General features: G+C 42.0%; 1 protein-coding gene across 1 annotated transcript in view; it reads left to right on the plus strand.

The window, feature by feature from the left end:
* The window catches only part of LOC137622183 (ubiquinone biosynthesis protein COQ9-B, mitochondrial-like), a 96,739-nt gene extending 82,025 nt beyond the window's left edge, over positions 1–14,714 (plus strand). The window contains exon 7 of the mRNA XM_068352621.1: positions 14,582–14,714. Within this exon, the coding sequence (XP_068208722.1) occupies positions 14,582–14,620 (39 nt within the window). The 3' untranslated portion in view covers positions 14,621–14,714. The remainder of the gene's footprint in view (positions 1–14,581) is intronic.
* Positions 14,715–15,100: the final 386 nt, after the last annotated feature.

Raw genomic sequence — 15,100 nt, forward strand, 5'->3', positions numbered from 1 at the left:
ACCAGATCTATGAGTTTTGAGTCTTTGGAGGTAGCCTTGCCCTTAGTTGTTATTTTATCACAGTTTTTAATTCACGGTCAGAAAAGGCTTGATTAAGCAAAATAAGAAAAGTTCTTCTACAGTACTGTACTTCCATTATAAAAAAGTTTTGTTGTTTTCCCCTCTGCTATTTACCGTATATGTCTACCTCTCTATTTCTGTTGAATTATGGTATGTGTATGGAATAAACTTGTAAAGTTAGAATATGATTATCATATGTAATCTCTAAAATATCTTGCACTTTAGAGTGGGTTGATGCCTTCTTATATACAGTACGTGTAGGTCCTTTCATACCAAATAACTATCTTCCAGGGAGGGTTATGGGCTGTAATATTGCAAGAAGGACCAGGCAATCAACAACAACAACAACATTATTCTGCCAGTTATAGAGTTAAAGAGCTACTCAGTATTAAGGTTGCCTTCTTTTGTAACTTAAATATTTTTTTGATTGATTGAAAGTTTTCTGGCATTCTGACATCTAAGGTCATTGACGCCGATACCATTTACTGTATATGAAAATTAAAAGAGAATTCGATTAAAACCATAAAAATTAAGAAGTCATTAAAATAGTTAAATAGTTTTCAGAAGACCTGCTTCTGAAATAAATCTAAAAATTCCGCTCGCATAGTAAGACGCATCATGTCCAAGAATCTTGGCAAGGATAAACCTGCCATCCTCACCTCGAGCCTCAAACAGATATCTATTTCTTAAGTTAGTAAAATTAGGGCATTCGGTCAACAAATGCCTCACTGTTAAAGGTACTAAGCAGTCCTCGCAATACGGTTGGTGTTGGCCCTTCAGCAGAAACTCGTGTGTCAACCGTGTGTGACCAATACGGAGACGACAAAGAGTCGTCTCCCATTTTCGGGGAATCATGTTATACCTCCAAGGTGATATGATATTTGTTACTTCCCTCATTTTATTGCCGTCTTGACTGTCCCAGTGCTGTTGCCATTTATCACAAACCAATTTCTTGATGTAAGGTAGGAGATCGTTACATGGAATGGGATACCTCCTTGGTAGCAACTCGGATGCCGCATTCTTCGCCAGTAAATCTGCCTTCTCATTCCCAGACACACCTACATGTGCTGGAACCCAACAAAATCGAACAGTTATACCTTTCCGTCCAATAATAAAAAGCCATTCTAAAATCTTTAAAACTAGAGGGTTACTAGAATTAAAAACTTCTAAAGCTTGAAGAACACTCCTTGCATCACTAAAAATTGTAAAATTACCCTCCTTTTCCAAAGCTATTTTCTCAATAGCGGTTAATATGCCATACAGTTCGGCAGTAAATATGGAAGCTGTTAGAGGAAGTGCACCTCTACAATTAAAATCATTACTATGTACTCCAAATCCAACGCCAGCATCAGATTTGGAGCCATCAGTATATATAAAAGTCGATCCCCTATGTTCTTCGACATGTTCCATAAAAAGAGACCTGGATTCTAAGTCAGTCATATTCTTCTTAACTCCAATAAAGTATTTACAAAAAGATATGTCAGGTAATTTCCATGGAGGCGTTGATGATACCTTGAATGGAAGTACCTTATTTCTAATTATATCCAGACTATTTAAAAATCGTTTCACCCGAAAGCCATAAGGTTGAGGAGATTTTGGGTGCAACTCAAAGTATGATGCGTGTCTTACAAGGCTTGCAGTCTGAAAGGCTAGAGAGCTAGGGAGTCTTTGCAATCTAAACCAATACCGAAGAATGGAAGACATTCGGTAAAGGTCTAGAGGTAACTCTCCAGCATCAACAAGGAGACTTGGGATAGGCGAGGTTTTAAAAGCTCCAGTAGATAATCTAATACCTGCATGATGTATCGAGTCTAATATTTTTAACCGGCTTGGGGTGGCTGAAGAATATACCTCACAACCATAACTAATTTTGGAAAAAATCAAGGCCTTGTATAATTTTAAAATAGTATTGCGGTCTGCCCCCCATGATGTATGGGACAATACTTTTAAGATATTCAGAGCTTCAACACATTTAGCTTTTAGCGCTTTTAGGTGAGAAACCCATGTAAGTCTACAGTCAAATATCAAACCTAAAAATTTGGTTTCCGATACACATGGTATCCGTTGACCTTTAATGTATATATCCGGGTCTGGATGTACTCCCCGGATACGACAAAAATGGACAATGGTAGTTTTACTTGTCGAGAACTTAAATCCATTCATGTCAGCCCACTGGATAATTTTATCAATAGAGAGTTGGACTTTTCTCTCAACCATTGCCATTCTAGTGCCAGCAAATGATATTGAGAGATCATCCACAAATAGTGTTGAGAGAACATCCTGGGGAATGGCTGAGGATATCCCATTAATTGCTAGTGCAAAAAGGGTTACACTCAGCACACTACCCTGAGGAACTCCTTCTTCCTGGCACTTACTCTCTGATAGAGTTTCCCCCACTCTCACTTGAAAAACTCTACGTGAAAGAAATGCCTGAATAAATAGTGGCAGCTCTCCTCTCAATCCCAATTCATGAATGGTTTTAAGAATACCATATCTCCATGTGGTATCATATGCCTTTTCAAGGTCAAAAAATACTGTAACATGGTGCTGTTTGGAAGCAAAGGCTTCACAAATAGATGACTCAAGTCGTATCAACACATCAGTAGTTGAGTGCATTTTTCGGAATCCACATTGAATCGGTGATAAAATACCTTTCTTTTCAAGGTACCATATCAGCCTTGCATTGACCATCTTCTCCATGATTTTACATAAACAAGATGTCAATGCAATAGGACGATAGTTTGCTGCTAAAAACTTGTCTTTACCGGGTTTTAAAAAGGCTAAAATAATGGCTAGTTCCCAAACACTTGGGTAGCTATGATCATGCCATATTCTATTAATAATGCTTAAAATAAATAGCTTTGTATTAAAATGTACATGTTTAATCATTGCATATGGAATTCCATCGGGTCCAGGGGCTGTATCGTTGCAATGAGCAAGTGCGGAATCAAATTCTCTTTCAGTGAAAGGAGAATTATACGACTCTTCCCTTCTTGTTGCAAAATTTAAAATTTTCTTTTCTTCAGTGCTCCTATACTGGTGACCAGGGGCTCCTTCACACTTGCTGGATACATTTGAAAAATGATTAGCCAGGGCATTGCTAACTTCATTTGCTTCAGTTACATACTGGCCATTCACCTTCAACACTGGTGGTGGGTTGGGGGTGAATTTGCCAGCTATCTTTTTTACTTTCCTCCACACAGAAGATGGTGGTGTTCTACTGTTAATAGAGGAAACAAAAGACATCCATGACTGGCGCCTTGCTTCTTTCATGGCACGACGGAACTGTGCTCTACATTTCTTGTACATTATTAAATTCTCATCAGTTCTGCGTCTACGCAATCGTGTTAGAGATCTTCTTGTGGCTCTGTGGAGTGCAGTTAGTTCTGAAGACCACCACGGGACTGGTCGTCGTTTGAATAACCCTGTTGTTTTGGGAATTGAATTGACTCCTGCTGTATGAAGAGTTCCATTCAGTAGGTCTATGGCATCATCAATACTTTCAAACTGTTCTGCTCTCCCTTCGATTTCACTTAGCTCACAAAATTTAACCCAGTCTGCCTTGTCTAGATTCCAACGTGGCGATCTTTGCAAAGGCGGACCCTTGTTGGTGTTTATAATGATTGGTGCATGATCACTAGTATGCCAATCATCTAATGTCCTCCAATCAAAATCAAGAAGGCAGTTAGAGCTTGCAATTGAAAGGTCAATGCATGACAAAGTACCTGTCTGAACATGGAAGTGTGTGGGCTCTCCGGTATTAAGGAGTCCCACATCCTCATTCTCCACAATTGATGAGATAATATTGCCCCTTGTGTTGGCCAAAACATCACCCCATAAAGGATGTCTACCATTCATATCTCCCAGTAAGAGAAAAGGTTGAGGGAGTTGTTGAATGACCTCTGCTAAATCATCATATAAAATATTATCATTTGGAGGTAAGTACAGAGAGCATATTGTATATTTTCTCCCAATATCAATTTGTACAACAACTGCCTGCAGGGTTGTACGTATAGACATGGGTATTTGGGGAACATCTCGACGAATGTACATGAGACTTCCGCCATGGCTCCCTGCTTGTTGATTATATGGTGTTCTATAGCTAACATACTCTCGAGGACTAGGAGTGTTAGAATCAAGCATACTTTCCTGTAGACATACAATTATGGGGGAATGCTCATGAATTAGGAGCTTAAGTTCTTCATATTTCGCCCTCAAACCCTGACAGTTCCATTGCAAAATGGAGGAGAAAACTATGGATTATTTCTGGAAGACATCTTGGATGAGGTCTTCCCATTAGCAGTTTTTAATGTAACATTATTACCAGTATGTTTCTTCAGAGGTGGTCTTGTTATGTTGGGTTTAACGTTGGTGTTTTTCTTTGTATTCTTTTTATCTATTTGTTGAGGTGGATGGTGGACCTCAACTTGAATTTCTGATTTATTCAGTCCATCTTCTGGTTCATTAGAAACATCAACAGACAAAACATCAAATTTATTTGATGTCATAACCTTAACGTTTCTAATGGAGGGTGGAGAGAGAGATGGAGGTCTCTCTCTTTTGCGATTAATAGATGGTGGGATTCGAGGTTTTTGCACCTTTCCCACAACAGGTGCATCAGGTAAGTTAGTCTTAAGTGGAACCTCCATCAGATCAGGCAAGGACATGGCCTGAGAGAGGTTTGTATTACTTTTTGTAATGGCGGCTGAAGGCTGTACAGCAATGGGCAATGACCTAGTGTTAATACACCGTGGTAAAGCCTCAGGAGGTGATAAGGTTACCTCGTTATTTGACATTTTGTCAGATAGTATACTTTTTTTTGAGCTATTGGCAGTGCTAGGTTGGTTTGATTTTAATGCCTTAGCATATGTATTTGATTTATTTAATAGTCTTTTGGCATGGGTCACACTTATGTGTTCTAAGTTTGATTTGTTGAGGGCAGCTTCCTCCAACTTATATAGCTCGCAAATCTTGTCTGTGGATTTGTGATTCGAGCTGCAATTTAAACACCTGGCTCCAAGTGCACACTCTCCATGGTAAGATTTGGAGCAAATACCACACATCTTCTCATTTTTGCAAACTTTGGACGGGTGCCCAAATTTAAAACAATTAAAGCATTGCAATGGCTTCTGCTTGAAGGGTCTTACTTTAATCCTTTCGTTCTCGATAATAATATGAAAAGGTACATCAGCATCCTGGAACGTAAGGATTATCATTGATGTACCTGGGACTTTATGAACTTTCCAAACATTTAATGGACACATGGCCAGTATCTCCTCCTCTGTAAAATCATATAGGTCTCTGTTAAAAACTACGCCCCTTCCGTAGCTAAAATTTAGGTGGGGTTTGACATCTAACTTAATGTCATCATTATTTATTTTCATATTGGACAATATTACCGACTGTGTACTGGATTTGGCATGGATAAGGAAACTATTTTTTCCAAAACGAGATATATCGCCTGGTGCAATAGTTCCTACTTTTTTCTGAATCAATTTGCATATTTTAAAATAATTCCCTGTAACCCCCTTTGATTCAGCTATAAGCCACATCGGTGGTTTTGGATTTCTCTGGGAGGGCATGACTAAATCTGTGCCTTTTTCCAACCAATCGGCAGGCCTGTACACATCTAAATCTTTTGGTACCTTATCGCAGAGAGCAGCCCCGACATTCAAGTTATTAATTTTAATATTATTCAAATTACTTATTGCACTAAATGCTTCGTCATAACTACTATAAGATATCCATGAATCCCAAGTTTCAGCTACAAGTTTCATCCTTATTTCTTTTATGCATCCATAGCATTCAAATGCTTTACATAGATCATCATAATTTGTTTCTATTGAAATTTGTGTAACATGGAGGATTCGAAGTTTCCTCGTGTTACCCAAATTACTCGATTTAGAAATATCAGTAGAATGGTCCTTTCCCGTTCCGAGGTCATCAACAGAGCTATTCCTTATCACATTAGCAGTGGTCGTCAACAGTGCCGGGGGAGAGTCAGCGTATCCAGGGGATGGGGGTTCGTTCCTTAAAGAATCCATTATAGTAAAGAGAGGGAAAAGAGTTAGTTTGATGTACCTGCTCGAGAATGTTAGGCCATCACGCGTCGGAAAGGAAATTTGCACTCTCTACTATCGGCACAATGAGAGTATACTTCCCAGATGGTCCACTCCATACCCTACCCGAAGGATAGCATCAAAACAGATATAGAGGCACAGGTGTAAGCTGAACCCGCCTGTTAGGACTGAGACCAAGAAATTATGGAATCATCCTCCCCATATCTATAATGACGGGCTTCCGGCCAAAAGCCGAGAGTCCTACCCCAAGCATTGGATCCCCCTGGATTCCGAAGACCCAACACTTGAGAATAGTTCCGCCAAAAAGGTCCAAACCATCTTCGGGATGGCTGAAATCATCCAATACTCTCATATATAGCTTTGAATGCAAACACCTCCCAACCGCGATACCTCCTCCCACTCATCAAAGCAGGCAGCAATAAAGGATGTATGAACATCCCCGCCGGGGCTACAATGGATGTGAAAACATCCAAGCCATAGGAGAAAAGAAAAAAAAATAAATAAATAAATATATATGTACATAATATATACACACATATAATGAGGGAAATTTTTCTCATAGAGTTTGGAAAGCAAGACTAAAGAAAGTTTGTGAAATTAGGATAAGGTCGAAGTAGTATTGAGAAAAAGAAAAAGGTAAAAGAGAGAAATTTAGATTCGAACTGGGGGAGCAATTTCCCCAAGTTCGAGAGCCCTCTTGCCCGTCACCAAGTTTCAGCACGGGAATTAAATGCCGTGCTGAAGCTTAATGACTTCATCAAGGCATTCTCTCATTAAGAGGGTAACTTAAATATTTGGCAGTATAAGACAATGGTTTGTCTATACACAAAAACATGACAATGTTGTTATACACATTATTTTCAAATACAAAATATCCCCATGATCTCTTATGTCTCATCTCGGATTGAGAGGAGAAAAAGTTATTATTAAGTGAATGAATGTATTATATTAATCAACTTGTAATGTTTTGAAAACCCCCTTAAATTGTGGTTTTGCTAATAGTAATTTATAGCATTACATATAAGATCCTCAGCTTACAAACATTCGTAGATACAAACACTAATCCAATTTAAATCAGACATCTCAGATATTGTATCAAAAGTTTGTACAGTATACTGTACTGTAATATGATATTTTTAAATATAAAACTTACCCGCTGGTTATATAAAAGAGCTGAAGTCCCTGACGCCAGGGCAGAAATTCAAATCTCGCGCTATCGAAGATACGCCAGGTGTACCAACCGCACCCTAGCGGTAGAACAGGTGGAACTACACACCAACTCCAGTTCTTCTCTCTGCCGTCATAGCTGACTGACATATAGAAGTTCGCTCTCGTGTTTTTACTCTCTTGGGAAGTTGTTTGGTGATGTACAACGTTCTTTTTTGAGTTTAAGCTATCGTTGATTAATTTTCCTTGGTTCTTATCTTGAAATCTTTTTGTTTGAGATTTTCTTTATTGCTTTTTCCCTTACTTTTTGCTTGTCGGTCTCTCACGTTAGCTTTTAAAATGGCCGACTCCTCCCCTGCTCAGCGTAGGTGTGTTAGTGAGGGTTGTCGTACACGACTCCCTAATGGATCTATTGATCCTCATTCTATTTGTGTAAAATGTAGGGGTAAATTTTGTTCATTAGATGATAGGTGTAATGAGTGTCTTTCCTTAACTAATGATGATTTTGTTACTTTCGATCGTTATGTTAGGAGATTAGAGAGAGATAGAGTTAGGCGTAGTTCTTCCCGATCTGTGGATAGAACCTTACCTAATTTACCTGTTCCTAATCCTGTTCCTTCCCCTGTGGTGGTAGATCAGGAACCTACTATGAAGGACATGTTTACTGCTATTTTGTCTCTTGGTGAGAAAGTTGAGTCCTTAGCAGCCGATAGAAATACTATCTTTTCCGAGTTAAAGGTATTGAAAAACCGTGAGCCTATCGGAACTGTGGAAAGTGTTTCAGTGTCTGATGTGGTACCGAAGAATCGTGACTCTCTCGGTGTTGTGACAAGTGTTGATAATGTGTTTAGTGTTGCGGAGGGTGCGTCGACACGAGTGTCTGATGTGGTACCGAAGAATCGTGACTCTCTCGGTGTTGTGACAAGTGTTGATAATGTGTTTAGTGTTGCGGAGGGTGCGTCGACACGAGTGTCTGATGTGGTACCGAAGAATCGTGACTCTCTCGGTGTTGTGACAAGTGTTGATAATGTGTTTAGTGTTGCGGAGGGTGCGTCGGCACGATCTTGTCGTTCACCTAGCCTTAGACCTCTTTCGAGCTCTCGAACCCATGGGAGAAGTAATGTCGAACGGCTTAAGGGAACGAGAAGCATCATCAATCGTGCAGACGTCCCCTCGAACGTTCCTGTTGCCGTAGCTCAGGTCGTTCACCCTCATCGTAGGAAAGGTGAGGTTCATGCGTTATCCCCGTCTTCCGATGAAGGGTCGGGGAGTGAGATCTGGCGGCGAGCGTCGAGACCGCTTAAACGAATCCATGTTGATTCACAGCGTCGGGAATCGCCTGTGCGTCCAGGATGTAGTTCGTGGGGTTCACCGGAACGTTTCCGTTCTCCCAGCGCTTGCACTCCGGCCAAACGTTCAGATCACCGTGTTCGTGTGGATATGATTCCTTCCGATTCGGACCTTGTTACTATTCATGCACCTCCTCTTCCATCGGATTGGCTTTCTTCCCCCGAAATGCGTGGTGACATTGGTGCGAATCTTCCTTCTAGGAGTTCTGTTGATCCGAAATGGTCTGCGCTTTTGTCTATGAAGGAACAACTCTCGTCGTTGATGGATTCTTATCAACCAGGTGTTGGCGTTGTGTCTGGGCGTTCGTTGTCAGACCAGTTATCGCACAAACGTTCGATGGTATCTGGTCTTGACGAGTTATCACTTAGACGGTCTCCCAGTCACAGTGTTCAACGCCAGGTTGATTTTGATGAGTCGCGTCAGAGAGTTTTGGTTGACCAGTTTGCGTATTCTGGTCGCGGGGAAGAACATCGGCGTCGACAAGTGGACGAGACGCGGCAACAATTTGAAGTAGTGGATCGCCCGCGGCAACAACTTTTGGACGCGTCGCGTCAAAACATTGGTTTACAGCGGCGACATCCTGACTACTTTGATCGTTCGCAGCAACGGTCCTCGGACTTTACGCGACCTCGCGGCGATCTTCAACAGTTACCTTCTGATTTCAAGCGTTCTTCTGTTCAACAGCAGTCGGATTCTAAGCGGTCTAAACAGTTGTTGGTTGAGGATGATCGTCTACATGTCCGTGTTTCGCATCAATCTACTTCTACTTCTTCCCTTCAAATTGACACAGATGTTAGCCTTGACAGGCAGTCCCATCCAGACGTTGTTCCTTCGGTTCAGGCTGCGGCTGTTGCTGCACTGCCAGAAGACGAACCAGAGGAAAAGTCGGATGAGGATAATCCTATTGAGGAAGTCTCTGAGAATGAGGAGGAGAAGCATTATCAGCATGCTGTGGACCTTCGCAAGTTTATGCTTATTCTAACTGGAATTTTCCCGGATTCTTTTACCCCTGTGGCTCCTCGTTCTCCACCTTCTGAATTCATCTTAGGTAAAGCTACTAAGGTTCCAGTTTACACCAAGATGGTTCTTTCTCGATCCTCTAAGCGGGCCTTGAAGTTAATGGGTTCTTGGTTGGACTCCAAGAAATCTTTTGGTAAGACGGCCTTTGCCTTTCCTCCCGCTAGGTTAGCCTCTAAATCTAGTGTGTGGTATGAGACTGGTGAAGTGTTGGGCTTGAGTTTTCCTTCTTCTGCACAAGGGGATTTTTCAAGTTTGGTAGATGCTTCTCGTCGTCTTGCCTTAAGGAAGACGAAGATTTGGTGGTCCATTCCAGAGTTCGACCATTTGCTTAAAGGTCTTTTCAGGGCCTTCGAAGTTTTTAATTTTTTGGACTGGGCTTTGGGGGCTTTGAGTAAGAGGGTCTCTGATATGACGGAAACGGACACTAGTGGTTTGGTTCATTTGATGTCCTGCTTGGACAAAGGTGTGAGGGATGGCTCCAACGAACTTGCTGCCTTGTTTACAGCTGGAATTCTCAAGAAAAGGGCCACGATGTGCTCTTTCCTCTCCGCAGGAGTGTCTCCCTATCAGAAAACGGGCCTTCTTTTCGCACCTTTGTCTAATTCATTATTTCCTCAGGAATTGGTGGGCGAGGTGGCTACTGCTCTCACTCAGAAGGCCACACATGACATAGTTACTCATTCGACTAGGAAAGTTTTGCCTCCGTCATTCTCCTCTCGTAAACCTAAGGAATCTTCTTCTGGGTTTCGACCTCAGTCCTTTCGTGGGAAGCCCTCTGGAAGAGGCTCTTTTAAACCAGAAGGAAGGAAGCCTAGAGGCAGAGGGGGCAAGTCCGGCCGAGGTAAAGTCTGACTGCTCTCTCCTTCAGACAGCAGTGGGGGCCAGGTTGACTCACTTTTGGGAGGCTTGGGAGAGGAATGGAGCGGACCCCTGGTCCGTCCAGGTGTTAAAGGAAGGCTACAAGATCCCCTTCCTGACCAATCCTCCTTTAGTCACAGATCCAGTGGATCTTTCGCCCAAATACAGAGAGGGTCCCAAGAAACAAGCCATGCTTCTACAGACGTCTCTTTTATTAGAGAAACAAGCAATAGAGGAAGTGCAGGATGTTACGTCTCCTCCGGGGTTTTACAACCGCCTTTTTCTAGTACCCAAGAGTTCCGGGGGGTGGAGACCGGTTCTGGACGTAAGTGTGCTAAATGGTTACGTCCAAAACTCGACGTTCACTATGGAGACTCAGAAAACAGTTCTGGCAGCTGTGAGGAAGGACGATTGGATGGTCTCTTTAGATCTTCAGGATGCCTATTTCCACCTTCCGATTCATCCCAGCTGCAGACGTTATCTGAGGTTCATGGACGGAAACAAGGTTTTTCAGTTCAGGGCTCTTTGTTTCGGACTCTGCACGGCTCCTCTATTGTTCACCAAGATCATGCTGAACGTGGCAAGCATGCTGCATTCGAGGGGAATCAGGGCCTCTCTGTATCTGGACGATTGGCTGATAAGAGCCTCCTCAGCCGATTGTTGTTTGAAGGACCTCAAGATGACTTTGGATCTCTCCAGAGAACTGGGTCTCCTGGTGAGCTCGGAAAAATCACAACTCATTCCATCCCAGGAGATTCTTTATTTGGGGATGGAGATTCACAGTCGGAGTTTTCGGGCTTTTCCGTCGTCGGTGAGAATCCAAGCAGCCCTCCTAAAAGTACAAACGTTCCTGAAGAGAGATCTTTGCTCCGTCAGAGATTGGATGAGTCTTCTGGGGACTCTCTCGTCGTTAGAGAAGTTCGTGACCCTGGGGAAGTTGTACTTGCGTCCTCTTCAGTTTCATCTCAACCGCCATTGGAAGAAAGGGGACAGCCTCGACAGGGATTGCATTCCCATCTCGACTTCCATCAAGTCTCATCTTCAATGGTGGAACAACGAGCCCAGACTGAAAGAAGGCTTGTCTTTACTTCAGAGGAACCCAAACCTCGTGTTGTGTTGCGACGCCTCCAACTCGGGGTGGGGAGCCACTCTAGAGAAGCAGGAACTTTCGGGGACTTGGACGGTGGAGCAAACCTCTCTCCACATCAATCAAAAAGAGCTTTTAGCTATTCATCTGGCTCTCATCGGCTTCGAAAAGCAGATCAGGGGCAAGGTAGTCCAAGTCAATTCGGACAGCACGACAGCTCTGGCCTATATTGCGAAACAAGGCGGGACCCACTCTTGGTCTCTGTTCGAGATTGCAAGACTGCTCCTCATCTGGGCGGAGGAAAGGAAGGTGACTCTTTTGACGCGGTTCATCCAGGGGGTCAACAATGTGAGCGCAGACAGACTCAGCAGGAAAGGTCAGGTTCTCTCCACAGAATGGATTCTGCACCCGGACATCTGCAAGAGTCTGTGGCGGTTATGGGGTCGACCTCTCGTGGATCTCTTTGCCACCGCGAAGACCAAACGGCTAGAGTGTTACTGCTCTCCGGTTCCAGACCCCGAAGCTTTACACATAGACGCTTTTCTGATGAACTGGTCACACATGGAGGTTTATGCTTTCCCTCCGTTCAAGATCCTTTACAAAGTGATTCAGAAGTTCGTTTCACACGAGGAGACCAGAATGACACTGATAGCTCCGTTCTGGCCGTCAAGGAGCTGGTTTCCAGAGGTACTGGAATGGATGGTGGATGTCCCGAGAAGCCTTCCCATGAGACCCGATCTTCTCAGACAACCTCACTTGGCCCGAAATCATCAAAACCTCCGAGCTCTACGTCTGACTGCCTTCAGACTATCGAAAAACTCGCTAGAGCTAGAGGATTTTCGAAGAAGGCAGCCAAGGCAATTGCAAGGGCAAGAAGGTCTTCAACCATCAAGGTGTATCAGTCCAAGTGGGAGTTGTTCAGGGAATGGTGTAGAACTAACGCGATTTCCTCTTCCAGTACATCGCTTTCCCAAATAGCAGATTTTTTCTTGGACCTTAAAGTTAAGCATAACTTCTCGTCATCGACTATTAAAGGTTACAGGAGTATGTTGGCGACGGTTTTTCGACACAGGAACCTAGACCTTTCTGATAATAAAGATCTACGAGATTTACTTAGGTCTTTTGATACGACCAAGAAGATTCAAACAGCTCCCATCGCCTGGAATTTGAATGTTGTCCTTAAATTTCTCATGAGTGACAGATTTGAGCCATTACACTCGGCTTCATTTAAGGACTTAACCTTGAAAACCCTTTTTCTAGTTACCCTCGCCACTGCGAAAAGAGTTAGTGAAGTTCACGCTTTAAGCAAGAACATTGGTTTTCGGAATGGGAAAGCCATTTGTTCTTTGCAACTGGGGTTCCTGGCCAAGAACGAAAACCCTTCTCGACCATGGCCCAAATCCTTCGAGATTTCTAACCTTTCTGATTTGGCTGGCGGTGAATTGGAAAGGGTTCTCTGTCCAGTTAGAGCTCTACGGTTTTATGTGGACAGAACTAAGAATCTGAGAGGTAACTCAGACGCTCTGTGGTGTGCAGTCCGGAAACCCTCGATGCCCATGTCCAAGAATGCCTTGTCTTTTTTCGTTAGATTGTTGATTCGAGAAGCTCATGCTCAGTGTGATGAGTCGGATCAGAGGCTCCTCAAAGTCAAGACACATGAAGTCAGAGCGGTAGCGACTTCAGTGGCTTTTAAACAGAACCGTTCTCTGCAAAGTCTGATGGATACAACATTTTGGAGAAGTAAGTCTGTTTTTGCATCCCATTATTTGAAGAATGTTCAGACTCGCTATGAGGACTTTTTTACGTTGGGTCCTTTTATAGCGGCTAATGCGATAGTAGGTGAATGATCTACCACTACGTTCCCTTTTTTCCTAATACCCCTTTTCTATCTCTTGGAACTCGTTTGTTATGGTTGTTTGTGGAGATTGGGCGTCAGTCTTCCGCAATCTTTGATTTGGCTAGGTGGTCAATTTGTTCCTTGAGTGCACCCGGAACAAGGGTATTGGTTGAGGTCCTGTCATGTTATAGGTGTTTGTACCGTTTGACAGCTCCTAGAGATTTTCAGCCCGAGTGGATTACTGGATCTCTTAAGGATAGCGGACGAAATGAGGCAGAGTATCATTGCTGTCAGCTTCCTTATCAGGTGAGAACTGCTTAAGTTTATTGTATGTAACCCTTAAGTGAATTTTCTATATGTAGCTGTCTCTGACCCGCCACCAAGGGGTGTCAATCAGCTCTTTTATATAACCAGCGGGTAAGTTTTATATTTAAAAATGATATTTTCATAATAAAATAAATTTTTGAATATACTTACCCGCTGGTTATATAAATTTAACACCCTCCCTCCTCCCCTCTAGAGACTACCTATGGTATGGCTATGAGGCATGGAAGAACTGGAGTTGGTGTGTAGTTCCACCTGTTCTACCGCTAGGGTGCGGTTGGTACACCTGGCGTATCTTCGATAGCGCGAGATTTGAATTTCTGCCCTGGCGTCAGGGACTTCAGCTCTTTTATATAACCAGCGGGTAAGTATATTCAAAAATTTATTTTATTATGAAAATATCATATCAGTAATAAAGATAAAGAAATACTGTAATAAAACCATATTATGTAATTTAATACACTAAGCAAAATGACATTTGCAAGAACCTGATATTTATTTAATATGAAACAAGCCTATTTGTTAACTTTACTTGCTGGAAATTGTAAACATGGGAGTTAGGTTAGGCCTAGTGTAGGACAAACTTTATAAGAATTCGGCTCAAGGCACAGCTTCTTGGAACCTATTAAGTTTGTAAGTTGAGGATCGTCTGTAGTATAGTACAGTACAGTACTTATCAGTTTATAGATTATAATTTACACTGTTCATAAGTTGTCGAAAATTTTTATTTGGATTTACATTAGAATTTACTCTAGGTAAGTTTTTATGAAGTTTTGATCACAATTTTAATCTTTTCAGGCCTTAAACATCTTGGGAATGAATGAAAGAACTCGTTGAGGAGATCATCAAAGATTTATGTATCTTTTAATGTACAGGAATTTTTTGTGTACATTTTGCACGTAGTTTGTGTCGAATATATGAATACTAATAGCTTGTGGTTTTTCATTGTCCTAAACCTTTCTCTATTATTATTATTATTATTATTATTATTATTACTATCCAAGCTACAGCCCTAGTTGGAAAAGCAAGATGCTATAAGCCCAGGGGCTCCAACAGGGAAAAATAGCCCAGTGAGGAAAGGAAATAAGGAAATAAATAAATGAAGAGAACAAATTAACAATAAATCATTCTAAAAAAAGTAACAACGTCAAAACAGACATGTCATATATAAACTATTAACAACATCAAAAACAAATATGTCATAAACAAACCTGGTCAACAAAAAAGCATTTGCTCCAACTTTGAACTTTTGAAGTACTACTGATTCAACTACCTGATTAGGAAGATCATTCCACAACTTGGTAACAGCTGGAATAA

Source organism: Palaemon carinicauda, chromosome 29, assembly GCF_036898095.1.
Source record: "Palaemon carinicauda isolate YSFRI2023 chromosome 29, ASM3689809v2, whole genome shotgun sequence".
Lineage (NCBI taxonomy): Eukaryota > Metazoa > Arthropoda > Malacostraca > Decapoda > Palaemonidae > Palaemon > Palaemon carinicauda.